The 27,758-nt window shown below is 46.6% G+C and overlaps 3 protein-coding genes across 4 annotated transcripts in view; 2 read left to right on the forward strand and 1 right to left on the reverse strand.

Annotated features, from left to right (window-relative positions):
- Positions 1 to 9,560, forward strand: part of LOC143006682 (sodium/hydrogen exchanger 9-like) — a 51,705-nt gene extending 42,145 nt beyond the window's left edge. Inside the window, exons 13-16 of the mRNA XM_076157924.1 lie at positions 488 to 533; positions 2,346 to 2,401; positions 7,846 to 7,951; positions 8,033 to 9,560. Coding sequence (XP_076014039.1) covers positions 488 to 533; positions 2,346 to 2,401; positions 7,846 to 7,951; positions 8,033 to 8,200 — 376 coding nt within the window. The 3' untranslated portion in view covers positions 8,201 to 9,560. The remainder of the gene's footprint in view (positions 1 to 487; positions 534 to 2,345; positions 2,402 to 7,845; positions 7,952 to 8,032) is intronic.
- A 1,327-nt stretch (positions 9,561 to 10,887) lies between these two features.
- Positions 10,888 to 14,866, reverse strand: chst2b (carbohydrate (N-acetylglucosamine-6-O) sulfotransferase 2b). The gene has a single exon (XM_076157921.1). The coding sequence runs from the start codon at positions 12,526 to 12,528 to the stop codon at positions 11,131 to 11,133; it is 1,398 nt and encodes a 465-aa protein (XP_076014036.1). The 5' UTR covers positions 12,529 to 14,866; the 3' UTR covers positions 10,888 to 11,130.
- trpc1 (transient receptor potential cation channel, subfamily C, member 1) lies at positions 14,362 to 27,589 on the forward strand. 2 transcript variants are annotated; one of them, XM_076157920.1, is made up of 15 exons: positions 14,362 to 14,440; positions 14,720 to 14,763; positions 15,077 to 16,205; positions 16,997 to 17,151; positions 17,244 to 17,345; positions 17,464 to 17,666; positions 18,298 to 18,429; positions 18,642 to 18,837; positions 19,502 to 19,838; positions 21,838 to 21,977; positions 22,588 to 22,737; positions 25,823 to 26,004; positions 26,089 to 26,290; positions 26,617 to 26,811; positions 26,961 to 27,589. In XM_076157920.1, the coding sequence occupies exons 3-15, from the start codon at positions 16,040 to 16,042 to the stop codon at positions 27,186 to 27,188; spliced, it is 2,388 nt and encodes a 795-aa protein (XP_076014035.1). In that variant the 5' UTR covers positions 14,362 to 14,440; positions 14,720 to 14,763; positions 15,077 to 16,039; the 3' UTR covers positions 27,189 to 27,589. The 2 variants fall into 2 exon arrangements, with proteins under 2 accessions (XP_076014035.1, XP_076014034.1); XM_076157919.1 differs by lacking the exons at positions 14,362 to 14,440; positions 14,720 to 14,763 and having other exon boundaries at positions 15,030 to 16,205.
- The last annotated feature ends 169 nt before the right edge of the window (positions 27,590 to 27,758 follow it).

The raw sequence follows: 27,758 nt of genomic DNA on the forward strand, positions 1-27,758 counted from the left end.
ACTGAAAAACACAACATCAGACTTCATAAAACAACGGCACCTTCATCCCCTTTACCGTCGCCAGGGTAATAATCGCCCCATAAACGCCCAGTCATAAATGCGGCGTTGTTTGTCTTTTATCACAAGTGTGTGTGTATGTGTGTATGTGTGTGTGTCCAAGCCGTCTGGCATTTTGTTGGCACGATTTGGACGACGAGGCCCGATTTTCTGGGAGCCTTTTGAAAGGTCACGATCACGCCGCTCCGCCTTCCCCCATTGACTTTCACTTTAGCTGCTTAAACCTCTGTGTCATTTATTACATCGTTGTTGTGTTGAACGTTTCCTTTGTTCTCTCTCTCTCTCTCTCTCTCTCTCTCTCTCTCTCTCTCTCTCTCTCTCTCTCTCTCTCTCTCTCTCTCTCTCTCTCTCTCTCTCTCTCTCTCTCTCTCTCTCTCTCTCTCTCTCTCTCTCTCTCTCTCTCTCTCTCTCTCTCTCTCTCTCTCTGCAGAGTGGAGGCGGATGCAGACGGAGGTCCAGACCAGCTTCCTCCAGAGGTAACACACCTTCTCGTTACCGTGCAGTGATCCGTGTTTCATCTGCTCAACGTGTAAAGTAACTCACATTTTCGGAAGCGTGCTGTTCTACTGTAGTACAAATGTGAACTACTTAAGTGTGAGCCTGAGCGTCCATTTTGCGGGAATTTGAACTTTTCAGAAGATTATTGTGACTCACATTAATCAGACGTCTATTTTGGTGCTCAATTTCGAAAGGTCCTCCTGATACATAGAGTAAAATCAAAACAACAAGCAGGAGGAAGCAACAAATTGCATTAGAGAAACAACTCACTGGCTCTTAGAGAATGAGGAAAAGTTCCCCCTGTATTATTCATCATGTGTGAACCATTCGGAGCCTCCTGAGGTTCGTCTACCAGCCAGGGTAGAGTAAACTCCTATCAGACAGGAACAATGAATTAAGCCGCATAAATATGAGGTATGAACTGGTAAACACGGTGTGAGTCATGAGCCAAATTACAAAAACTAAAAGTCATTAGAGGCCGGAGCCATTAATATCTTTAATTGTGCCTGGTGGTGCACTGTGTTCCAGTCACAGAGTGAAGAATGGCGGCGGAAGTTGGTCCAGTCACACTTCCATCCCTCTACACAACGCAAGAAATATGCAAATGTGTTTTCAAAATTTGGCGCTAATACAGGAAATTAATGTTGAATCTGTGACCTTTACTCGCTCATATTTCAGCGTTAAGTCGTTACATTGAAATGATTTCACCCCTGTGCTGACAAATTGACACCAAACACCGCTGCGTCTGGTGGAATGTTCTCCTCCCGTACGCCGCCGCCGCGCCGTGATATTAACATATAGATTTTGTCTTGAATGATTAAGGCGCATTTCACTTTGTAATAAGTCACATTCTCGTATAAAGTGATTCTTTTGCATGTATCAAGCTGTGTTTGCTGATGACTCGCGTTGATTATAGCGTTCTCTGTCGTACGCGCGGAGCTACCTGATCAGCCAGCGAGCGAGAGAACCGAGACGACGGCAATCATAATGGAAATTCATTATTTGACGTCTATTTATAATCCTTGCAAATGTGCTGTGGGACTGAACTGAGACAAAGACAGACACTTTATAGTGCATTCTTAACAGTGTGTGTGAATATTGTACACGACAAGGAACCAAAATGTACTCCGGCATCCTGCTCTCCCACTCTCACATAATGTTTCCATCCTTTAATCTTACCTGCGCTGCTCGTTTTAACACACTGTGACATCAAAGTAAAAAGGCTTTTTAGGAGGCGGATGCACTGTTGCTTCCTGCTGAATGTCAGTATGCTGCTGCACATCACAGCTGGCACAGAGGCCGTCTGATTTTCCTGAGCACGTCTGCCCCCCCCCCCCCCCCCCCCCCCTCCCCCCTTCTCTTTCATCCTCTTATTTTTTAACCTGACTCCTATCTGCACCCTGTGAATGGGACGCGGCCCGTACAGCACATTGGCATCGCGAGTCCCGAGGGGGGCCAGAGAGAACAGACAGCATGGCCGACAAGGGCCGGAGAAGGAAGGAATTCAGTGAAGCTCTTTCTTATGGAAATGGTTCAAAGTAACCCTGTCCGCGGCGGGGGTCCGCACAGGGACTTGTTCTTACTGAAGGGAGGTAGCGAGGCAGGACAGACTTTGTATTTCTAGAGAACAGCGTGGTCCTGTATGAGCACAGGGGCCTGGAGGTCATTGGATATGGCCCCGCTGACCGTCCACCGGTTCAGGTTTTCGGGATTTCCATCCGGCATGGTTCAGAGCCGCCCTCAGGTCTTTGTGTGTCGATGGGTAACGGTGGTTCTCTCATGGTCTACAGGTCACAGCAGGGAGACCAGACACAACGCCGGGCTTGTGGCACCGTCTGGATTACAAGTATCCTTTCACTGCTTGCTCTCTCTCTCTCTCACAACCACACACACACATTTGCTCTCACACACACAAAACAGGTATATTTGCATGTGCGTGTGATGTTAACAAAACAATGCAAAGTAAACAAATTTCACCGCTCCACTTGACTTGCATTCGCTGCTCGTGGGTGAACAATGGATTTGTCAGTCAATGCGCTATAATCTCATATGTTCTCCAAATATGTAAGCACATGATCACCTGATTGCACGTGAGCAGAATCACTCAAGAAGAAGAATACAGTTGTGTGTCTACTATGGAATTTTATCAGCACTTCAGTTTAACATAATTCAATTTTTCCACATAATGGCCTCATGACCTGCTGCTTGGTAAGGAAGCTCATTTTACATTATGGACTCTCTTTCTCTCCTCCTCTCTCTTCCTCTCTCTCTCTCGCTCCCTCTCTCTCTGCAAGTGCGAAGCCGCCATTGCCTGAATACTCATTTAACGCTTGAGTGTATTAATATAAGATGTGAGTATGAAATGAAAGGGTTTGGTAAAATGCGCTACAGGCCAGTGTTTATCAATCATTGTATCGCTCGCCGCACTTTGGATAAGGTCCAAGAATGTTGAAGGATTACACAACACTCGTATCCAGCGTGAAAATCTCCAGTCAGCCACTTTTTCCGCCCGTTCGTTCCTCCACATGCAAGCATCAGGACAGATGCTGGAGTATGGGGGAGAGACATGCATCCATTTGGCTCACTGAGTAATTTCTCCCCGACATATTAACACTGTTATCGTCTTCAAAGGGTGGAGATGAGTAGAGGAGATGAGTTTATAATGTAATTACTTTTGTATTTACGCTGCCTGAGAAAAAGCCTTTAGTCACCGTTTTGCATTCTATGGAGCTTCAACAAGTTCCTCTAATTGTTATTTTTGTGGCGAGCGTGCACTTTATACATTATAATGACAGAGTCGGGCGATTACTTTGGAATGTTTTTCGAAATTTGCAACTGAAAGCTCTTGATTACAGCCTTGGTGTGTGTTTATTCCCATGGCCTGTCTTGATTAGGGATTTATTTTCCTGTTGTTGCATTGCAGTGCACCACACACTCATTGAAACTGCAGACAAACAGCCTCCTCGCCATGAACTGACATAGCGTGCAACAAATGCCGAAATTTACATCTAACTAAATCTAAGATTGAGCATCAATGCATGGATAACAAATAAACAAATATGAGAGCAAACCCCCAGCTGTCAAAGCTGATGCATAGAGGGAATACGGCAAGTAGGAAACAGGACGCACAGCTTTATATTCAATGCAGCTTGAAACTAGTAGGGATCCAGGGAAGCAAAACCCCTCCATAGCATAAGCACTTACTTATGTCACAGACACCTTTAATGAAGTCAATTTTGTATTGTGTGTGCGAGCATGCGTGCGTGTGCGTGTGTGTGTGTGTGTGAAGAGCCGCATGTGTTTTTGTATTGGAGGAGAGCAATAGGTGACATTAAGGGCAGGGAGGAAGTAATGACGATGGCGGAAGCAGCAGCAGGTCTGCTCGCCTCACACACACACACAACCTTACGCCAGTGTGAGGTAGAAATCAGCTGTAGCAGTTATAATTACCATCGCTGTCTTGCATTATGCTGGCATGGAGCAGGAGGACAGCACGCCGACAAGAACACCAAGACAACTCACTCCTGCAGGTCCCCGGGAAGTCATTATACCCCTCCTGCTCTTACCTCCTCATTCCAATTCCTTTTCTTCCTCTGTCTCCACGACGTTTATAAATAAATCCTGTTAGCTGGCAGAATACTGCCTATAATTGCCACCCTTTGCTTTTTGCTGATAACAGCCCCAGAATCTAAGAAACCCTGCCAAGTAACATACTAGATAATTTTTCCCCCTGCACCTTGTTTTGTGCTTATGCCACGAGTGTGGTTGCTTGTGTGGCACCTGGAGTTCCCAGGTTATTTATTACAGGGTCCACACAAAGGTTGGACCCATCCAAAAAATTATTATGGTGCCAGTAAAGTGTTGTTTTGTCTTTTTTCAAAGGTAGAGCGAATTGTGTGAGTGTGATTGTGCAGAAGTGGAATTAATAATCCAAGTGGTGTCTCTCAGAAGTCGTTTTTGACTGATGTAAGGGAGAGGATGCGGCACAAATAAGCACCTGATCTCTGTCTCTTTGTACTGTAGGAATCTGGCCTGGACGGAGGAATGGGTGAGTTTAGGTGAATCATTTTTCTTTGCAAATGAGTTGGACCTTAAAATTTACATCTGGTTTCCTTTAGTTTTCCATTTTTCAGCACTGACCACCACTGTAACTGTGTCCTGCATCCACATTCGGGTTTGCACGTTGTTGCTTGGCCATTTGTATGTAAAGATAGCAAATTTTGACCTCTGCTGTTATCAGGAAACACGATAACAATGGACTCTGTAGGTGTATTCTCAAGGTCCTTTGTCCTCGTATGTCTTCGTTTGAATCTTTTCCCTCTGTACAGCATTTAGTGGGCAGGACTAAGACAAAAGGATAAGACGCGAGGAAGGGATAAGTGGCTACGATAGATTGGATCTGTATGTGGCCCTCTGGATTTCTGCTCTCACCAGTGTTCACTCTCTCTGAGAACATCTTTGTTTGTACCGCAGTTGGATTTAAGAGCCAGCTGCCAGATAAGAGCTGGTACATGTATATCGAAAAAGGTCAGTTAAACAATCTGGCATAAAAATAGCACAGGCCCGATAGCCTGCGTGACTAATAAACTCTCGGCAGTGTGTTGTTTTATAACTGGAATTCCGTGATAACAGTGTTACTTTTTTTTGTGTGGGAGTCATGAGGAAAACTCAAGAGGAGGAAATCGAGTGTAACGTAAGTGCATAGAGGTTTATTGTTTTGACAGTATGATTCGATGCATCATATGTCAGTGATAATTGAAAAAGAGGCCTGATGCCATTGTGCTGCGCTGTTCCAGTTGGAAGCGAGGAAATCTGCGTGTCAAAATAAATTGGAAACATTGGATATAGTTAACTTGGGGCATGTGTTCACTGACTGGGATCATTAAAGAGACTCAAACCTAAAAAATGAACACTTATATGTGATATCCGTATAAAATATGGAGCTTCTAAGGTTAAATATGTTCTAGATCAGGGGTATCTTTTTGGCTGGGAGAACCGAAAAAGCCATATATGTCTAAATGTATTTCCTTGTGAGCCATATATTTAAGAAAATTGAATGCAACTTTATGCATGCATTTTTTTAAGTAGGCCATACAGTGGAGGAAATAAGTATTTGATCCCTTGCAGATTTTCTAAGTTTGCCCACTTAGAAAGAAATGAACGGTCTATAATTTTAATGGTAGGTTTATGGTAACAGTGAGAGACAGAATATCAATAAACAAATCCAGAAAATCACATCACATAAAAGTTATGCATTGATTTGCATTTTGAGTGAGGGAAATAAATATTTGATAGCAAAATATGAATTAGTACTTGGTGGAGAAACCCTTGTTGGCAAGCACAGAGGTCAGACGTTTCTGGTAGTTGGTCACCAGGTTTGCGCACATCTCAGGAGGGATTTTGGTCCACTCCTCTTTGCAGATCCTCTCCAAATCCTTAAGGTTTCGAGGCTGTCGCTTGGCAACTCGAAGCTTCAGCTCCCTCCACAGATTTTCTATGGGATTAAGGTCCGTAGACTGGCTAGGCCACTCCATGACATTAATGTGCTTCTTCTTTAGCCACTCCTTTGTTGCCTTGGCCCTATGTTTTGTCATTGTCGTGCTGGAAGACCCACCCACGACCCATTTTCAGTGTCCTAGCTGAGGTTGTTGCCAAAGATATCACGGTACATGGCCCCATCCATCCTCCCCTCGATGCGGTGAAGTCGTCCTGTCCTGTGAGCAGAGAAACACCCCCAAAGCATAACGTTACCACCTCCATGCATGATTGTGGGGATGGTGTTCTTGGGGTTATAGTCAACATTTCTCTTCCTCCAAACACGGCAAGTCGAGTTAATGCCAAAAAGCTTGATTTTGGTCTCATCTGACCACATCACCTTCTCCCAAGCCTCCTCTGAATAATTCAGTTATCATTGGCTAACTTCAGACAGGCCTGTACATGTGCCTTCTTGAGCAGGGGGACCTTGCGGGCGCTGCAGGATTTTCATCCATTACGGCGCAGTGTGTTACCAATGGTTTTCCTGGTGACTGCGGTCTCAACTGCCTTGAGATCATTAACAAGTTCCCAGCCCAGAACTACCTCCCGTGTAGTTCTGGGCTGATCCCTCACCGCCTTCATGATCATTAATACCAATCAGCAACTTCCAGCTCAAAGTCTCTGATGGATACCCCGGAGATGCAGTTCAGGGTCAACTCTGTCCACTGTACACTTGTGTGGATGCGTGATAAATTTGGAAAGATTAGTGCTTTCACGAAATTCTCTAAAATTCCCGTTTGCACTCTAGTCTTCGCTGTAGCTCTTTGCATGCCATTTTCCTGCTGTCCCCAGCTGGATATTTCGATGCAAATGAAGCATGGCGCGTATCGAAGTGCCGCATTACATTTGTCCGTTTTAATCGATGCAATTTTGTCGTTGCATATCAAACATACCACAGATCTTGCTCTTTCCACAAAGTCAAATTCCTCTGTCCAATGAGCGCTAATGCACCACCAACTCCTAGCTGGCTACAAACTAGCATTGCCGCTACAAACCAGCTTTGTAGCGTATCATGCTTTCAAAATGGAAAGTGAGAAGACATCAACATCCCTAAAGATGTCCTGTTAACCGTGTTGTACATTATGTTCATGCTTAATGGAAAATATTGATTTAACTTCCAACTTTAACTCCTGTCTAGCTAGTAGGTATGTCTCTATCTGCCATCGTTTAAGTAGCGACGCAGTTAGCCAGGCGCTAGCAGAGGGGCTACTTTTTTCAACATTAGCTAGTTATTAGTAATAAATTAGTTTTAAATAAATAGACTGTTTTGGCAGGTGGTTATCATCAGCGATAATCAGTTGCTGACAATACGCTCTCCTTCACATACTGTATACAACACAGGGGAGGCAGGAGAGCTTCACTGGCTCTGAGACATCCAGTCAGCAGCTTCACTCAGCCTCTCCGATCCGCTGCCAACATTCTGTACATTCTCTGTCTCGCACCAGCTTTTGTCTGGCCCATAACTAACACAATTAGCTTATCACATAAAACTAAGACGTGACTCCTTGACTTTCAGAATCTTGAGGAGGCCCGTAAAACAGATCAGTGAAGCATCATCGCCGCTTATTTTCGCTCATAATCAAATAGGCCTCTTGTGTACCGTGCTGCTAGAATTATTACAACTGTGACTCAATGGCCTGTGGGAAGATTTGGCATTGACCAAAAAATAAACATTTCCCCCTCTCCTCCTCTGAAGTTGAAACACACACACAAACACCCACACAGACACGTCACCGGGCCTTAACAAGGTTGCAGATATCTAAAGCCAGCTCTCACACATTCTGGTCCTCCGTTGACCGGCTCTCTGCCAGGCTGGTGTGGGCGGTTGGCCAGACTCTTCAGCACCCAGCACGCCTCTGAGGTAAGGTTTCCCCTTGTGCTAACAGATTTACACACTACTTAGTAAGTGGTCATTAGGTAACATTTACCGCTTTCTTTTCAGGGTCAGGAGCAGCTGTGTGTGTGTGAGACTGAGGCGGCGAAGGACACTGCAGAGCCGGAGGCGGCAGAGAACCAGCAGGTACACGTCACTGACTCTGAGCACCAGGAGAACCTGCTGGAGGGAGACCTGGGCCTTGGCACCATTCCTGCGCTCGCTAGGGAGGTCTGACGCCCCAGGAGTCACCTTTGACCCCAGCTTATCAACCCTGCTGCCTGAAGGCTGGCCCTTCCTCCCACAGCAAGCAGGGTCACCAACCGGGGCAAGTGAGACAGCCGACTGGGAACCAGAGTCGTAATGGTTCTTGAAAGGTCACCACCCCCTCCCCCTTGTGCGCCTACACACAAGCCCACAAGGAAAAAAAAATTGCAAAGGTCATCGCTCTTGCAGTTTTTGCTGTTTCACGGGAAGTACCAAATGAGTTTCAGCCCTGAGATGTGATTTTAACCTGTATAATGTGATCTGTGCAGCACGTCCGGCCTGAAGCAGACTCTCTCTGACCTTACCTGTGTGTGTGTGTGTGTGTGTGTGTGTGTGTGTGTGTGTGTGTGTGTGTGTGTGTGTGTGTGTGTGTGTGTGTGTGTGTGTGTGTGTGTGTGTGTGTGTGTGTGTGTGTGTGTGTGTGTGTGCGTGTGTGTGTGTGTGTGTGCGCGTGCGCGCGCGCGCGCGCGCGCGCGCGCAGATCCATCGTACAATGGCTTGGTTCCTCCGATAACAATAGTTATCGGAGGAACCAAGTTGTTGTTGGTCAGTGTAACCAATTTGTTCCTCTTGGACGTCAAGTCTGATATTTGTTAAAGTCTGTTTGTTGTTGTTTATCTTTTGTTGTTTTTTTGGGGATATTTTTACTGAGGCAATTTGACATGACAGTGCGCATACAGTTATGGGACACTTTTTTATGCAGAAAGAGGGGGGAAAGGAGAGAGAGAAAAGGAAAGAAGGTTGTACAGTTATTGTTGTTGTTGGGAGAAAGGAGAACTTAGACCCTGATGCAAATAGACAAGTAAATTAGAGGAAGCCACGGCCACCGAAAGGTTGTGAGAACATGGCACAGTGGTGTGGACGCAGAGTCTGTCTGTTTATCTGGTTTTTAAGCTTTTGGGTGAAGAGTTCATGAACTAGCACTGTAATGCTCTTCGCCTTGAACAGCTGAAATGCTATTTTTGTGCCAACTTTGCTTTTCTCTCCCTCGACACCTTATTAAATTTTTATTACTGTATTTTTTTTTTACAATGCTTTTAACTGATTCAAATGTTTTCCAATGAATCTATTACAGTAACCCCTCTCCTTCCCCTTCCACATCTTATCGTTCCCCAGTTCCTGCAGAATCTGTCAAAAATCATGAAGTATTTCAGCAATATTTAGACGGATTGCTACTGTGGGAGCTTTTTTTTAAATTAGGTCACAATTTAAATGCATCATATAAATCTCAGGGCCAGTTTCCCCTTGAGTAAAACAGTGTGTTGTGTATTTCAGCTGTGTAAAGGCTTCATGAATATGTAGTCTGTTACTCTCATAATAATACAGCCATTGTCCTTGAAGTGAGGTCTTTGCATTTTTCGGTGTGAATGCACGGATCCTCTTGTTTACATTGTCACTAACATATTCCTCTTTCTGCTGAGGATGGGATGCAAAGTCGATTTGGTTTGCTGAATCTGCAACTTGATTCCAGGATTCTTTGTTCCAGCTTGACACGCAACATACACACACATCTCTGTCCTTTAAGGGGCCCCTCTTACCAAAACATGATTAAAACATGTTTGTCCTCTTACCCAGACAGGTTTTTAATCATCTATGTGTGAGTGGCTGAAGTCTGGAGCTGCCACCTGCACAATATTTCACCCAAACATGCAGCGGTAATGTTACTGTCCATGCCAAAGCCAACAGGCCTTGTTTACTTCTCTCTGCGTGTTCACAAAAAAGTAACTTCTGGGTAAAAACCAGCGTCTGGTTAGAGGGAGGTTCAGGTTATTGTCTTTTTAAATCATTTTACTTAAGTTTTTTTCTCATGTGACTATAGAAATTTTGCATCTTAGTACAGTCTATTATCAGATTACATCTATTACAGTACATCCAGTACATAAAGTGAATTTACATAGATTCTCCCTGCAAATACCAACAAATGTCAATTATTCCACACACTGAGAAGCCTGACCAGTGTATGCTGGAGTGAATTTAAGCTTGCAAATGTTACCAAGAAATGTTCCGAATAGACCCTCATCACGGGAGGAAAGTGTTTAAGAACAACCCGTCTGCTGAGGTTTCTATTATGGGGTTTAGATTGCAAAATAGATCATTCAAAACAAAACACATGCATAAATCGTCTTATCAACTGTGAACTTTACTCAATGCAATATTCCCAGATCATGTGTTTCATTAGAGCAAGCACTTGTAAACATTTGAAATGGTAGAACAGACTGCGTTACACCAACACTGAGAAAGACTTTCTGAACCCCACAGCCGTGACATCGTCCAGAATGCATGGATAGAAAACCAAAACATCCCTTTTCTTCTAAAAAAAAATTATACTACTGCTTTTTCTGGTGTATCATACTCATTTACACCTCTATCTATGGCACATCAACAAACCAATTAAATGATTGTCTCTGACGTAAACCAAATCTTACAAATGAACATTAATGATGAGCTTTTTATCGGTTGTTCTTTTGTATTTTTTGATGTTCTTTCATCCACTATTTTCACTTTTACAGACAGTATGAAAACTGAAAAAAAAAACAAATGAGATTCTTTTTGTAAAGGTTTTGAACATTCAAAAATAACTGCAAAACATCCACTTTAAAGAGTTCTCATAACAAGTTACATGAATTATACAGTTGTCGTTTTTTTGCGTCGCCGCGGCTTCGCTCCTCATTGTTCATCAGCTTTGCCATTTGCAGTCACATCCAGTATTCCAGTACAAAACTAGTGGTTCCTTCAAATACCACTGCAATTCAACTGAGGGAGGGTAACAATATACATTCCATATGTGGTCAGTGGAACTCCTCCAACAATGATTCAAAGTAAAGCTTTAATTCCACAATAAGAGGAAACGGCACTCAATGCAAAATGAACATTAAATTAAAGCGTCTTTGGTGACATTTTCACAGTTTGGAGTGCGTCAGTAGTGATTTGCTTATGTCCTTGGCCTCGCCGGCTGTTCTCACTCTTTCATACCCAAGCACAGACATGGCGTGGTGGCAGTAGTCCTCCACTTGTTTGATCTGTTGAATGCTGAGCACTGTTCTCCATGCACTAGCAGCTTGTGTGGCATTCCTGGACGAGACTATGAATGGCTTAGAGGAGGAACTGGAGCCGCTGGTCATGTTCAACGCAAACGACTCAATGTCATGGTTGGTGGTGAGGTTGGCAAAGCGGTAGATGTTCCGTAAGGTCTTGACTGGGTTCTCCACAAGGTCCTCGTAACGTACGACCATGTACTTCCCCTTCAGCCAGCTGGGTGGGTTTAAGGCAGTCCTCAGAGTCCTTGAGGTGCGGTCGCAGATCACCTCCATCGCCCCTATGGAGTGGTAATCTGAGCCATCCTTCTTGTTGGCTTTGTGACCAGGATCCACAAAGGGGATCCGGCGAAGTTTAGGGTCCCTGCTCCGGACCACCTGTAAATTCTCCCGTATCAGGCCATGTCTGGATTTGATCCTGGAGTTGGCCACTGCCCGCGGGTCTCTGACTAGGTGTATCACCTTCAGATCCAGAGATGGGTCCTCCATGAGTGGGGCCAACACGTTAACGTCCAGAATGCGTACCCCTTTAATGACAATAGTATTATATTTCAGGCACTCCTCCTCCAACAGTCTAAGGCTTTGAGGGGGGCACTTTTTACACACCTTATCGTCTACCATCCCCACCACCTCTTTCCTATAGGCCGAGCAGAGGGGATAGGAGCAAACTACTTTATTTAACGTGGCCCCAAAGAGTCCGAGGGAAGTAAAGTTCTTGCCCCCTGGGCTGTTGTAAAGTTGGAAAACAGACAGATCACAGCGGTACAAGGAGCTAAGCATGTCCCTGGCTGCGCCTTGTAAAGACACAGCGTCACCTGGGTACAGTTTCTGCCAGATGTGCCACATTGGCTCGTACAAGAAGAACACTTCAGGGTTTTGGTTAAAAAGCTCTCCGAAGAAGGAGGATCCTGACCTCCAGGTGGTCAGAACATAAATAAGCTGTCTCTTTTTAGCTAGAGAGGGCCTGTAGAGGAAGCGGATATCAGATCTGCTTTGATAAGTGGTGCTCCTCATCTGATGATTACACTGCTGTGGCTCTTTAGTCCATTTATAATTAGCCAAGTTCAGCATAGTGAGGACCAGCAGTAAGAAATAGGCCATAAATAACACAATCCTCTTTCTGCGCAGGACTTTCATCACGATCCCAGGCTGGGCTATTATCTTCGTATGGTTCCTGTAGGTTTTGAGCTTCCTCCCAAAGCCAGCATCCTTCTCCCAAGGCGCTGTCAACTTAAGCGGTGGATGATACTGTTTGCCTCTCATCTGTGCCCTCGGAGTGGCTCTCACCACTGGACCAAACCTGCTTGCATTGATGGTGCACCAAGACACTCTGCGTGGTTTCTATACGCTGGGGGGGAATCGATTCACAGACGGAAGCCAGCTGATTGTTCGAACACAGTCACCGCCAAGTGGAATCGCATTCAAAATCCACGGCACGATAACCCGTTTTCACTGCAGTGCGCAATGATCTTCACGGGGGAAGAGGACAGATGAGGTGATTGTTGGAGCCGCACCGCGCCGCGCAACCGTGCGATTCAAAACAAAAGGGAACGGTTATCGGTGTAACAGACGCCCTGTTAGTCCCTGTTCAGCGGCGGCATCCCTGCGCAGTTATCATCCCGATGCATCCCTCGTTATCGCCGCCTGCTAAGACTCATACTCAGCCATCGCAGACAATGAAAGCGAGACCGCTCAGCGCGCCGGCCGCCGCTCGGATCACTCCGCATCCGCCATAAAGCAGCGATCACGGCCCCCCTGTATCCCGCTGTGACGGTGAATCGTGTCAGGGTTTATTTTTCCGCCGTTCGTCACCGCTCCTCTCCGCTCGTCCCAACTAAAATACCAACTGCTCGGGATTGAATCAGAACACGGGAGGGGGGGGGGAGAAAAAGACCCTCCTTCCCGGGGAGGACATTGGCCCTCGTTATTGTGACTTGCGTCATCGCGCCGTGCCATTGGCTGAGCGGCGCTTCCGTCTCTCTCTCTCGCAGGCAAGCAGGGCGCTCGATTCTGGCTCCCACAGATCACAGCAATGGTGACTGTGGGAAATGATGCTGTTGTCGTGCCTCATGGAAGCCCGCGTTCCAATCTGCATCCACACAAACACAGTCCAGACTCTATAAACACCCATAACCCGGGTGCAGAGGCGGGGGTGTGCACCCGGGGATTTGCAGAAAGACACCATCTCATTTGTTCCAAAAAAAGCATCTGACACAGTCTTTTGTTTGCGTTAAGTTAAGTTGTTATTCTATTAGGATCCTTGCCCTTACAGCCCTCTTACATATGCTCTCTCTATGCTGTATGGCTGCAGAGAGGGATCGATATCTCAAATTAAAGGTATTTGTTTTTCCCAGTATAGCCTCAGGAGGGTAGCAGCTCAGATCTATAAAGCAAACCAGCTTCCTGCCCTTAAGGAGAAGGAATAAAGCTAAATTAGAGGGATCCTTGAGAAACATTACAGCCCCAGCTATGCATTCCTTTAAGAATACCAATGGGTTACTGTGTTGCTGTAGGGAGTTCTACACATTAACCATGAATAACAGCTGTAGGTTTCAATGAATCACTGCAGTGAACTTGGCTATGTACTCAGAACTGTTTCCTGCCACTGTTCACTCGAGTAGAATCCACTCAAATCTGACATTTGACAGCTGTTTCCCGGGAAATGACATGTGCCGGGAAGCTGTAAACCCGTATGCTTGAACAGAGGAGCCACATGCTCCACAGATAGGAAAGTCATCTGCCCTAAGAAGCTTTGCCAGTTTGGGATTACAGCCCGCACGGATGAAGGGTGCAAGTGATGGGAAGCTGTGACCATTGACCTACACTTGGCCTTTATCACCCGGGCTTTGAGTTTGATCCTGTTTATTGTACTGTGTTGTAAATGTAAAGCCTTGCTGCACTTCATATTCTTTATCATCAAATTCCTGTAATATGCAATGTATATTTGTATTGGTCAGTTTACATTGAAACATCCTGCAGAACTGTTAACATTATAGACTATCATTCACTGTTCAAGATGTTAGTTCAGTGCTTTCTTTTCTTTTTGACCCATACAGGCTCATCCTGTAGCACTCAGCCACTGCAGATGTTTACAGCACAAAGGCTTTGTGTAGGCTGCCACCTGCTGGAGGGCTTCGGTGAGGCGCTAAGGACAAAGAAACGTTAGGTTGGCCTGGTAAGTAATCAAAATATAGTCTTGGAGGGGAATAAAATGAGGTTTTTAGGCCTCAGATTTCCTCATTGTTTGAAGTTGATTTCGTTTTGTATTTGCCGGAGCTGCTGGTCATTTTATATGAAGGGTTTTGTATGTTTCTTTTGTTTGTTTTTTTGTCACAAATCAACAAAGCAATGAAAGCCAGAGCCCCACCTGTCTCCTTCAACACAGCTTTCCTTTCTGCTTGTTGTTTCTACCCCAAAATGCTCTGCTCTGCTCTTTTTTATTCTCTTTAATCAGGTTCAGCCAGATTAACTGCAGGAGGATTCTACTGGCTAATAAAAGTGAACCGCAGGTCCCTGTTCTCCTCTTTCAAGTGTAATTGCTTCGAGACAGAATGGACAATTTATCCTTTTTTAAGCGTTTATAAAAGTTAACAATGCTGTATAATCTGGTCAAATTAGCCAAATTTGGGCGTATGTGCATTAGTTTTGTTCATAGATAGATTTCTAAAATTCTGCAAGGGTTTTCCCACTTTGATATATCAAGGAGATCTGAATAGAATAAGTATTAGCAATTTCAGTAATTCCACAGTTTTACTAGAATTGCCGTGCCGATTCCTTTTAAATTGAAAACAACACTTATTTTCTCTTTCAGACCCAGATTCCACTTGTGTGCCCATGTGTGCTCAATTCTGCCATGAGAAATCTGGAAGCCATGTGTGTTTTCCCACAGCCGATCCATATGTCGTGTTTGAAAGTGACGGCCATTGTGGTATTTTTATTAACAATAAATGTCTGTTTTATTTTCCTCCTCTTCATCTCCATCAGTAACAATGAGGAAATATTATTTTACAGCCCCTCAAGAATCAGCCATTTCTTGGTTAAAAAACAACAACAATAATAATAACAATAATGCGTTACCAAAATGTGTTATTTGCTTTAAAAAAACCAAAAAAAAACGGAGGTAGTCATTTTTGTATCCTCGCGCTAACTTCACATTTTACTTTGAAAAACGGACGTAGTCACTTGTGTATCGCGCGCTAACTTGCAATTTATTTTGGAAAACGGACGTGTTCACTTGTGTATCCTTACGCTAACCTCATTCTGTATCAATGCATTTACCATAAAGGCGATAATACTCGTGCAGTCTAAATGTAGGTGCGGCTGCGCTTCAAATGACGGCTGGTGTGACCGCAGCACATCGCAGCGCTGTTACGTAACTGTGGAGCATCTAGTCTTTGCGCCTGCGAAATGAGCGAGCAGGTGGAGAGAGGGACATGCGCAGTAGGAGCCTCGGCAGCAGCATCAGGACCAAAAGAAACCCAGAGGAGCCTGCGAGGAAACAAAATGGTGCATGTAAACACGGCAGAGGAGAGAAACGTCGCCTCTTCACGTCCTGCGACCGGGATTTAACGCCGTTAAACCCGACGCGTACAGACGGCTGCGTAAAAGGCGTAAGTAGATTGTTTCGCACCCGGCGGAGGGACGCAGCAGCGATGCGACGACAATAACAAGGCTCCATGACATCGGCTTGCTCTCATGACGACGCTGTGAGCCTCGGTGTTTGTCCTCCCGTGTGACGGGCTTTCTTGTGTAATGGTCGCCGCTTTCTAGTGGGATGCACATCAGTGTTTGGCCGTACTCCCTCTCCGTCGTAATGGCAGCTCTGTACCAGGGCACCGACGCGTCCTCTCCAGACAAATTCCTGGCCTTAAAAGATGTGAGAGAGGTGAAGGAGGAGACCACGCTGGACGAGAAGCTCTTCCTGCTGGCCTGCGAGAAAGGTTTGCTCACTTTGCTTCTTCTGATTGTTCCAAAAATCGCATTTCCAGGGAGAGTCTGGGCCTGCGGCAGCTCTCCAAACATCCATCAGGCGTAAACGTCCTGAATGTGAGCTACACCACGACTTCTTGCCTGAAGAACATTCTTCCTGTAAAAGCTTCCCACAGCTCCCTGCGTGTCTAACTATGCCTTCGGCTTTAAGACTTAAAAGTTAATATAAACAAACTGCAGAGACACTATAGGTCTACAAGTTGGTCCAGGTGGCAGTTTAACAGTGTAACACAACACAGATCTTCTCTGGTGTAGTCCGACAGGAGGAGAGTGTCTCATTGATAAGTGGAGAACACTGAACAGACAGAAGTAGAGTCCAGTTTTAAGTGCTATTGTGACCATATAAAGTCTCTCTAAACATGGGCCAGGAGCAGGAGTTGTCCTTTGAGGGAGATGTTATTGTTAAAGGGAGGAATGCTGGAGTGGAGCCTAAGCTGAGAGAGTGTTTGACTGGCCAACATGGCTGAGGCTCTCCGGTTCCCTTTACCCCTCCAATTCACGTCCCTGTTCCTCATCTACATAACGAGGTTGCTCCTGATTCCCCTCGCTCTCCTTTATAACGTTTTCTTTGAATGGTAACTTGGAAACACGGTCGCTGGAATGAATCACAAATGTTGTAAGTTATTGTTTACACGGTAAGATGCCACCTGTCGAGGTCTGATCATCTCGTCTCTTTGGCCCCATCTTACTCACATTGTGCTATTTCATTCGTGACGACCTGCTTTTTACACACGGTTGCCAGGTGACTACTACATGGTCAAGAAGCTGCTGGAGGAGAATCCACACGGCGAGCTCAACCTCAACTGCGTGGACGTGCTGGGTCGAGACGCCGTCACCATCGCCATCGAGAACGAGAACCTGGATATCCTTCAGCTTCTGCTGGAGCATGGCTGCCAGGTAGTAAACACTTTGCTCAAACGCTCACATGCTCGGGGATCTAAGACACATGCATGACTGTGTGTTCTGTAATGTTGAACGTTTGTTTCTAGGCAACAGATGCCTTGTTGGTGGCCATAGACTCGGAGGTGGTGGGAGCAGTAGACATCCTCCTCAACCACAGGCCGAGGAGGTCTTCAAAGCCCTCCATCGCTGTTAGTCTCCTTCTTCTTATGCTTTCCAGCCTTTCAGTTTCACCTAAAGTGCTGTTGATGCTTGGCCACATACAGCTCAGGTTAACGCCTGCTTCGGTCTTTAACTCATCTTTGTTAGAAACTGATGCAGCGGATTCAGAACCCGGAGTATTCCACCACCATGGACGTGGCTCCCGTCATCCTGGCGGCCCACAGGAACAACTACGAGATCCTGACCATGCTGCTGAAGCAGGACATCTCACTGCCGAGACCGCACGCTGTGGGCTGCGAGTGCACGCTCTGCAACGCCAAGAATAAGAAGGACAGCTTACGCCACTCCAGGTAAGAACCCCTTCTGCGGAAAACAACTCTTGTTGACGCCTGCTTTCTTCCGTGCAACGGTTGTTTTTGAGTCCTTTTCCAATATGTAGGAGCTCAAAAACAGCCATGAATCATCCGGGCTGTCAGGTGAAAGTCTGTTTTGATATATTGCGGCACGTCGTTTTGATGATAGCATCGGCTTTGGAGGTCAGGTTGATGTCACTGAAGCTTTTAAGCTGAGGTGATTTAGTGCCACACGTGTGAACTCCTTTACAGTAACATCAGGTGGTTATAGGAGGTTCTGCTGTGTCTCGCTGCAGATCCGCTTTCATATCGTTTGTCCATTTTGTATCACTTCTCTTACAATGATTGATTCTGGGCTTGTGATGACACCTCGACTTCACAGCTGAGGGTGTTTTGCACGTTATCCTCTCCGCAGTGATCCAGCTTCCCACACACAAACTAAATGTATCAGTCGGTTTGCGTTGCAGGCAGAGCTGCAGCTCGAGTGCTGAAACAAATGTGACAGCTAGAACGCTAGAGAGCTCGCAGATTGTTTGGCACATTTCTCCATTTCCTTTTCATCTCGCTCGGAATGTCTCATCATTGTTTTCACTCCCTCGCTCACCCCTGTCGAAATCTGTTGGCTCAGGTTCCGTCTCGACATCTACCGGTGCCTGGCCAGCCCCTCGCTCATTATGTTGACGGAGGAGGACCCCATACTCAGGGCCTTCGAGCTGAGCGCAGACCTGAGGGAGCTCAGCCTGGTCGAGGTGGAGTTCAGGTACGATTATCTTCTTATCAGCTGGCACTCGTCTTGCCATGTTCCAACACGCCCACCCTGTCTCTCTCCGCACGCTCCGATACAAGCGGAGAGACGTGTCACATATGTACGAGCACGCATGAATCCATCCTGTAAAACACGCCTCCCAGTTTGAATCCTAATCTCACACGTGGGAAGAATAAACTGACTGATTGCGTCTTAATTTCCTCCAGGAACGACTACGAGGAACTGGCGAAGCAGTGTAAGATGTTTGCCAAAGACCTGCTGGCTCAGGCTCGAAATTCGAGGGAACTGGAAGTCATTCTCAACCACACATCCAGCGAGGATCACGTCGACAAGAGGGGCCTGCTGGAGGAGCGCATGAACCTCAGTCGACTCAAACTGGCCATCAAGTACAACCAGAAAGAGGTCAGAGGCAGAACGAACAAACGGGGACAAGTGACATCATCATTCCTAATTTACCGCTTGACAATTAGATTTAGCAAACATCATCAGGCGCATAAATAAGTCTTTAATTTAATGCGCTTCATATCTGAAATAACATCTGCTCCAGCGCTCCATGTGCTCGTCGTTGGGAAATATGTATTTGGCAAGACGCGGTTTCTTCCCTCAGGCGATGACAAAGTAAAGCTGCAAGTTTGAAGCCGTGAGCCGATTTACAGTTGAGACGGCTCAGTGTGAGACGCTGACCTCATAAATCACATTAAAGGTTGTATCCTGCAATTGTATCCCTTGAATAACATTTGTAGAGGGATTTGGCTATTTCAGACAGAACACGGAATGTAAATTGGACTTGAATTAACTTGTAATAAGTCAGAAACACATTGAGTTTGTCAGATTTTCAAAGCAGACGCCACAATTCCGGAGTAAATTGCAGCAATTTAGCGGCTCAAAGGTTTCAGGATTCAGGTTTTCACTGAATCAAAGTCCATCAGTAGGAGGCGCTACAGAGACAGAATTATGGATTTCTGGGTTTTATAGAATGTATAGCTTTAAATGTGTGTCAGTTTTATGTCAAAGTGCAAAACCTCACACCTTGTGTCTTTGTCCTCCTGCCCTTGTCCTTTAACAGTTCGTGGCCCAGTCCAACTGTCAGCAGTTCCTCAACACGGTCTGGTTCGGCGAGACGGCCAGCTACCGGCGCAAGCACACGTGTCTGAAGATGGCCACGGTGCTGACGGTGGCCGTGCTGTGGCCGCTGCTCTCCGCTTGCTACCTACTGGTCCCTCGCTCGCGCGTGGGTCAGATCATCCATACGCCCTTCGTCAAGTTCATCATCCACAGCGCCTCCTACTTCACCTTCCTGCTGCTGCTCAACCTCTACTCGCTGGTCTACAACGAGGACAAGAAGAACACCATGGGCCCCGCGCTGGAGCTGATCGACTTCCTGCTCATCCTCTGGATCATAGGTCAGCTGAACAAAGTGTCCAATATGTGTGACGTGCTGGAAGAGACAGGACAAAGCTTATTCTGTCTCTGTCTCTGTGTCTGTCTGTCTCTGTCTGTCTCTCACTCTCTTTCGATTTCTCTCTTTCTCTCTCTGTCTAATTTATTCTCTCTCTCTCTCTCTCCCAGCTCAGTGCATACACTTCAATCATACACTTCAATCATTGAAGTGTATGTACAGAACTCATTTTCACTTCAGTCAATATTCATCTCCTGCCTCTCAGTGGACACGGGAATCAAATAAATTAACTATGGAAGCGTGTGGACTAGAAATTTGGATTTAGATCAATTGGAATTGAGTAGAATATAATGTGATAGCAGAGTGAGAATGAGAGATTCCTGTCATAGTCTGTCTCCAGTCCAGTATCCTGCACCTCTAATCCTATCAGACGGGACGTGACAAACAGCTTCTTTGAGTCGGCAAGACAGAACGCTGGCTTGACTGAATTAAATCTGTCAGTTCTGCTTCTTGATTGCGCCCCGCAGAAAAGACTCATAGCTTAGTCTTCTCCCCCGTGGCCCATCTGAGAGCTGGACTCGCCACATACATGTGGACACACGGAGACAACACACACGTGTATGGATACAGCTGCCTCTCTAGATCTCTGGGTATGGACAGTGAGGAATGGGACGGCCCAGTCTCGGGGGGGGGCGGGGGGCCTCTCTACCTTCCTCCTCTGCCGAGAAGCCATTAGCATTATCACTCCATCGCTTTAATGGCCCTGCCTGCTCAGCACAGATATTTGTCTTGCGGCTGCAGCATCCTCTTCTTCTTCTTCTTCAGTAGGCACAAAGCAGCAGCAGCAGCAGCAGCGGCCACGGCTCATTGGCTCATCGATAGCGGTTAAATCATTCCAATAACTGCACCTGACACTTCACTTCTATTATTCAGTGTTATGAACATAGTTGGCGAGTAATGCTCTATTTATTCTGTATATCGCCGGGGTTGAGATCACAAGTGGAGTCATTAGACGGACGTGTCATGTGTTTTCCCTCTGACCCGAGGAGCCCACTAGAGGGGGGAAGACTCCTTTGAGGCTTTTGCAAAAACAGACACGGCAAAGAGTTTAGATCAATTTTGAAACAAGCAAACAGAAGCGGTTTGTATTCGGCTTTGCTTCACTGTGAACCCGGCGATGCAGCGGTGCAGAATTGATGCCCGGGGGGCCGTACAGCATCAAGAAGGCCCCCCAGAGATGAGTTCAATCAGGAGAATGGGGTTGTTAATGACCGGCCTGCTTTTTTGCCTCCTCGGGGCAAATGTTTGTCAGGGTGTGTGTGTGTATATGTGTGTGTGTGTGTGTGTGAAAGGAAGCTTCTCTCTGCTCTCACCGCAGCGTTTCACTGGTTTTGCTCTGCGCTGTTCTCTCTCCCTCACCACCACCCTTCGCCTCATCCTGTCTTTCTCCTCTTCATCTCTCCATTCGGCTCTTCCCCACCCCAAAGCCAGATGCCGTACATTAATCTGAATTTCAGATGTAGCTCGTGTGTGTGTGTGTGTGTGTGTGTGTGTGTGTGTGTGTGTGTGTGGTTGGATACGAGCCACTCAACACACACTCCCTGCATCTGAGCTCTTAGATTTGTTCCTTCCGTCAGTCCAAATAAATTGAATTTATTCAGTTCATGCGTGTAAATGAGAGCAAAGCCCGCCCGCTCCTCTGACTTGATTACGTTGCCATGTCTTGACTTGCATCGTCATCTCACTATATCAACATATTTAGAATGAATGATATTCCCTCTGGACCCTCCGGGGCACAGACTCCCCTCTTTACATTCCTCACACACATCTTAAATCCCATCGCTGACACAGATACGGTGCATTAATCTCCCGTTTTTGTGTTGCGAGGGTCCGTTCTTCCCCGGGGGAATAAGGCAGCTTGTAAAATGTAGAGAATGATGAGTGAGAGTAAAGCGGCTTTTCACGTGAGCACGGCGTTGATGAATTCATTCCTCCGTCTGCAGGCATGGTGTGGTCGGACGTGAAGCGCCTGTGGTACGAGGGGCTGGAAGACTTCCTGGATGAGTCGAGGAACCAGCTGAGCTTTGTGATGAATTCCCTTTACCTGGCCTGCTTTGCTCTGAAGATAGTGGCTCATAGCAAGGTACACACACACACACACACACACACACACACACACACACACACACACACACACACACTGCTGGACGGCAGCGATACACTGAGGCGCATGCAAAGAATGCTGGAACATGAAGCCAAGTGGTTATTTTCTATTTTAGGACAGGTCAAGGTTTGTTATTGTGGTTATACAATGGGCACTTATCACAGGCAACAAGAGGACCTGTGTCCACATCAGCATTCACTTTGTTCTTGTCATACTTACTTATTGTACTTATCCATATAATGTACTTAGCTCAGTGTACGATCAGTTTGAGGCATTAAATGGGTTTTTCATACTTTATATGAAGAACAGACCCAGATGATGTCATTGTAAATCAATTTATTCAGGCATGTAAACATTATATGGACTCAGAATTGTATTTCCTGAGGCCATAGAATGAATAATTACTTATTACTTAATATACTTTCCATCATTGATTCTAAAGGATGTGTCAGGGACGCAGATGATGTCATAGTTTGATATAAAATTTAGAATTTAGCAACAAACTGCGGTGCCCAAGTGTGTTTTCTCGTGGAGAGCAGTAGGTCGTGCTGAAGTGCTCTTGAGCAAGCATGTGCCCCTTGTGCTGTAGTTCAAGAACGCGGACGAGACGGAGAGAAAGAACTGGGACGCCTTCCATCCCATCCTGGTGGCCGAGGGCCTGTTCGCCTTCGCCAACGTCCTCAGTTACCTGCGGCTCTTCTTCATGTACACCACCAGCTCCATCCTGGGGCCGCTGCAGGTACGAACACGCAGGACACACACGTGTGCCGATATGCTGCTGATGCTGTCGGTGTGATGCGTCTCGCCTTCATATATTAAAGAGGAAGTCTTACGCAACAAATGGTTTATGTAATGATTGAAAAAAATGTTTTAAATCGCTTTCGCTGTTCCCCGACCTCCTCCCACACAGCCACCACCACACCTGCCACTCTCTCTCTCTCACACACACACACTTATACACACATACACACACACGCACAGAGAGAGGAAATTAAAGGAAGCTAAATGTGTGTGTGTGTGTGTGTATATGTATATGTATGGTTGGTATGTGGGTGAGTATCTTGATCGTCTTGTCCGCCACATTTTGAGCAACTCGTTCTCATTTTCACCAAGTCATCCAAGTTGTTGCATTAACCTTTCACATCTCCATGGAGACGCACAGGGTTCGTCCAGTTAATGTCATGTTTGGTCCTCACAGGATACTGGAATGTGTGTAAATGCAAAGACAACACCTGGGAAACTGAACACACAATCTCTGTGTGAAGGAGGCGCCACCCTGTTCTCTCTCTCTCCCCCTCTCTCTCGCTCTGTGTGTGTGTGTCTCTTGCTCTTTCCCTCTCTCTCTGTCACCCTCTCTCTCACTCTTTTTGTGTCTCTCTCCCTCTCTCCCTCTTGCTCTGTGGGTCTCTCTCCTCTCTCATTCTTTCTCTCTCTCTTGATATGTGTGTCTCTGTCTCTCCCCCCCCTCTCTCTCTCTCTCTCTCTATCTATCTCTCTCTCTCTCTCTCTCTCTCTCTCTGTATGTCTCTCCCTCTCTCTCTCTTTCTGTCTCTCTCCTCCCCCTTCTCTCTCTCTCTCTCTCTCTCTCTCTTTCTGTCTCTCTCTCCCTCCCTCTCCTCTCTTTCTGTCTCTCTCCTCCCCCTTCTCTCTCTGTCTCTCTCCCTCTCCCTCCCTCCCTCCCTCCCTCCCTCCCTCCCTCTCTCTCTCTCAAGGACACACAGACACACCGAGCCCTCTCAGCAGCTGTGCGACGCAGCGTCGTCACCATCATAGTAATCATAAGCGCGGTGACAGACGAGTGTGCTCAGCAGTAACTGCAGGCTCATAATCAACTCAGCCAAACATCATAAAGCCGAGCAGCTCGGGTCGCCATATGCATCAGCGCGCCGCCGTCATCCATCTGTCGCCAAAAGGAACGCGAGCCTTCGACTTGACACCAAATTTGCATCTCCATTAACTTCAGCTGCTTATTTAAAGGAGGGGTGAAAGACTAATCTGCTTTATGCAACATAAAGTCACTTAATGGTGTTTGATTGAAGCGCTGCCACGTATCACAAACATGTCAGGTGTGTGTGTGTGTTTGGGTGAGAACACATGGATGCACAATGACATGTTAATAGGAATGTGCTTGATTTTCTTATCCGCTTCCACACAGAGGTTATGTAACGCATCTGTTACTCATTAGTGGAGGTTGTTTGTTGTTGTGGTGTTGTGTTCTGTTAACGAGGTAATGTCAGTCTGAATATGTCAGTCAGAGCCTCCAGTAGAGCTCCATGGGTTCCATCTCGGCAGACTGATAGAATATGTAGAAATCTCTTTTGTTTCAGCTTGATTCATTTTTTTCCATCTCCTCAGACGAGCCAACAATCTGGTTTGCATGTTCTCATTGTATTCCTCCACCGTCGCTCTCTGCCATAGGTGTCGCTTTGTATTGCATCGTGGAAACTGGCGTATCAGTGTGTGTGTGTATGTGTGTGTGTCAGCTGGTAGAGCGATTGAGATGCTGGCTTGAGTCTGGCAGTCTTAACTTTCGAACATTCACGGTCTTCAGGTGTGCAGTGAGGTCATGACGCCCACGGCGATGCCTTCCTGTCGGTGCGTGGAGGAGATGTTTGTGGTCAGCTCGTAAAACACCAACATGTTCATGAGCGCTCTCCTATCATTCCTCCCTCCCTCTCTTGCTCCCTCGCTTGCTCCTTCTGTGACATCACCGTCTGGCTCAGGAGGATGGAAAAGCCATTAGCTTTAGGAATAGATGTAGCTGTGTGCTCACACTCACACACACTCACACTGGCACGGCGGACACACCCCCGCGCTAATGCACAAACGGCCACGCATGTCCACCCCCTTGAGCGAGCAGTGGAGCAGCGTTCACACACACACACACACACACACACACAGACAGTGAGTCAGTGCGAGTCAGTGCTGTGTGTGGGCCGATTCCCTGATTATTCCGTCCTTCCCGGAGGGGCCAGACCGCTCTGTGAGTGGGAGCGCCCCCTGCTGAGGGTGGAAAGAGTGAGTGTGTTGCTGTGTCTCATTTCCTCCAAGGACACGACCTTTGTAGTCCCACGTGACCTGCAGAGGGTAGAAGGATAGCAAAGACTCCACTATGACGTCATCGACATGAGATTCAAATATTTGTCTGTCCCGCCATCGTTAAGAAAAGTACATCCGCCTCCCTTCTAGTCAAGGTTAAGAGCTCTAGTCCCACGACATTCCTGCTGTGTTTGTACAGTAACTAAGTGGCTACCTGTCAGGATGGACTCAGATCCTAAATCTGATGAGTACAAAGTGATGGAGGAAGAACACACTGAGGGGATTCACACGCCACAAGAGAATAAATCACGCTAATAGACCAGGTTCTCTTCCCAAACAAGCCAGGCGGCGGCCGCGAGCGCAAACACTCCAGTCGCCCTTCACCTCCAGGTACAAGGAGCGTGGTCATCCCTCACAGAGGACACTGTGTGTGTTTGTGTTTTGCATGGGGTGAGCGTGTGTGTGTGTGTGTGTGTGTGTGTGTGTGTGTGTGTGTGTGTGTGTGTGTGTGTGTGTTCTGACCTTGGGTTTGAGCATCTCCAGGTAAACAGATAAGCCCCTCAGGTCTTTAAATGGCGTAGGAGAAGACGTCCTCTGTCCACTGGCGGTGTCTCTGAATCCCTCCGTGTTTGTCCATCCTCCCCAGGCCGCGGCTAAAAGCAGGATGGGGCCCACGGAAAATGTTCACGCTCAGACAAACTTGCGTTCAGTTGAGGAAGAAGAATTTGTTTACGAACATTTAAAGGCACATATTAACGTTCAGACATCGATCTCCTCCCCTACAGATCTCCATGGGTCAGATGTTGCAAGAGTTCGGGAAGTTCCTGGGCCTCTTCCTGCTGGTCTTGTTCTCTTTCACCATCGGACTCACTCAGCTCTACGGGAAGGACCACAAGGACACGAAGAGTCCAGCCAAAAACTGCGAGGGGATCTTCTGTCAGCAGCAGAGCAACGACGCCTTCCACACGTACGGGCCGCGACCTCCATACCGCTATTCTGATGATGTGATGATGAACGTTTTGCATATTTACGTTTCACCCTCACTTCCCAGGTTTATGGGCACCTGCTACGCCCTCTTCTGGTACATCTTCTCCCTGGCGCACGTCGCTCTGTTCGTCACCCGCATCACCTACACGGAGGAGCTGCGGTCCTTCGTGGGCGCCATGATTATCGGCACCTACAACATCGTGGTGGTCATCGTCCTGACCAAGCTGCTGGTGGCCATGTTGCACAAGAGCTTCAGACAAATCGCTGTGAGTACTTAGCGCCATTTCACTTTTTCTTTGTAGGTTATTTGTGGGGATGTTTGACTTTCACTCCGCAAGTGCGTTTAGGCTTTTGAATGTGTTGCTATGGATCAATGTTACAATGAATAAAGTCAATAAAAGCTTGTTTGGATATAAGTTTCCACATTTTGCTGCAGGATAGAGTGAGTGGGTTGTTATTGTTGTAAATTTCAACTCAGAATTAAATCCATCCACAAGAACAAGAGAGGTTTGGGGTTCTCTTTCTACATTCTCCTCATTCCTGCATTCCAAAACCACACTGTTTGTGTCCGCACTTCTTGGAATTCCTGCAGAATCACGAGGATAAGGAGTGGAAGTTCGCCCGGGCCAAGCTGTGGCTGAGCTACTTTGACGACAAGTGCACCCTGCCGCCGCCGTTCAACATCCTGCCGTCGCCCAAGACCGTCTGCTACCTGGTGACCAGCATGAGCAAGTGGATCTGCTCGCACACCTCCAAGGGGAAGGTGAAGAGGCAGAACAGCCTCAAGGTGAGACACACAACACACGCAGCAGCTGAACGCCACCGCTTCAAATGGGAGTTGGAAGAGATTTTTACGAGGAAATTAGCTGTGCTTTCTGTTTTCAATTACATTTTGGAGCTCTAAATTCAATCTTTCCATCGTTCCTCCTCATGCAGGAGTGGAAGAACTTGAAGCAGAAGCGCGACGAGAACTATCAGAAGATCATGTGCTGCCTGGTCCACCGCTACCTGACGTCCACGCGGCAGAAGATGCAGAGCACAGATCAGGCCACGGTGGAGAACCTCAACGACCTGCGCCAAGACCTCTCCAAGTTTCGCAACGAGATGAGGGACCTGCTGGGCTTCCGAACGTCCAAATACGCCATGTTCTACCCAAGGAGTTAAAAGACCACGTACCTTCTCCCTCCTTCCCTCCTCCTCCTCCTCTTGACTAAACCTCCTCTTCTCATTTATCTGAGATGCCGTGTGACCCGAGCATGTGCAAAAACTCTCTGAGACACAGAGGCCACGTTTCAACCCAGAACTAGGAAAATATATTCAGTATTCTGCACCAAAGCCTCCAGACTCAGGCCCCCCATGTATTATTCAACTCGTTTTGTAAAATAAATAAAAAAAAGCCATTCTTTTAACAAAAATACAAATAAAGATTTATGAAAAATTAATCGGTCCTCTGTGGCTGAAGAATTGATTCTCTAATAACTTAATGCTGCATCTAACAGTTGAGTTATTTACGGATTGATGACGTCTGAATTGATATATTTCGCCTGAAACTCAGTCAAAGGTTCAACCGGCTGCCCAGAGCTCATAAGCAGAGCACATGAGCAGCTGCTGCCTTCAGGGTCACTGTACAAAGACAGACAGAGAAGCGTGAGTTCAGGGTTTTATTTAGGCAGCAGAAACAATAAAATATAAATAATATTCACATTTTTCATATGAAAATATGTTCCCCTTTTT

This window comes from Genypterus blacodes, unplaced genomic scaffold, assembly GCF_046128005.1.
Source record: "Genypterus blacodes isolate CSIRO-AG114 ecotype Tasmania unplaced genomic scaffold, CSIRO-AGI_Gbla_v1 ptg000076l_1, whole genome shotgun sequence".
Taxonomy (NCBI): Eukaryota; Metazoa; Chordata; class Actinopteri; order Ophidiiformes; family Ophidiidae; genus Genypterus; species Genypterus blacodes.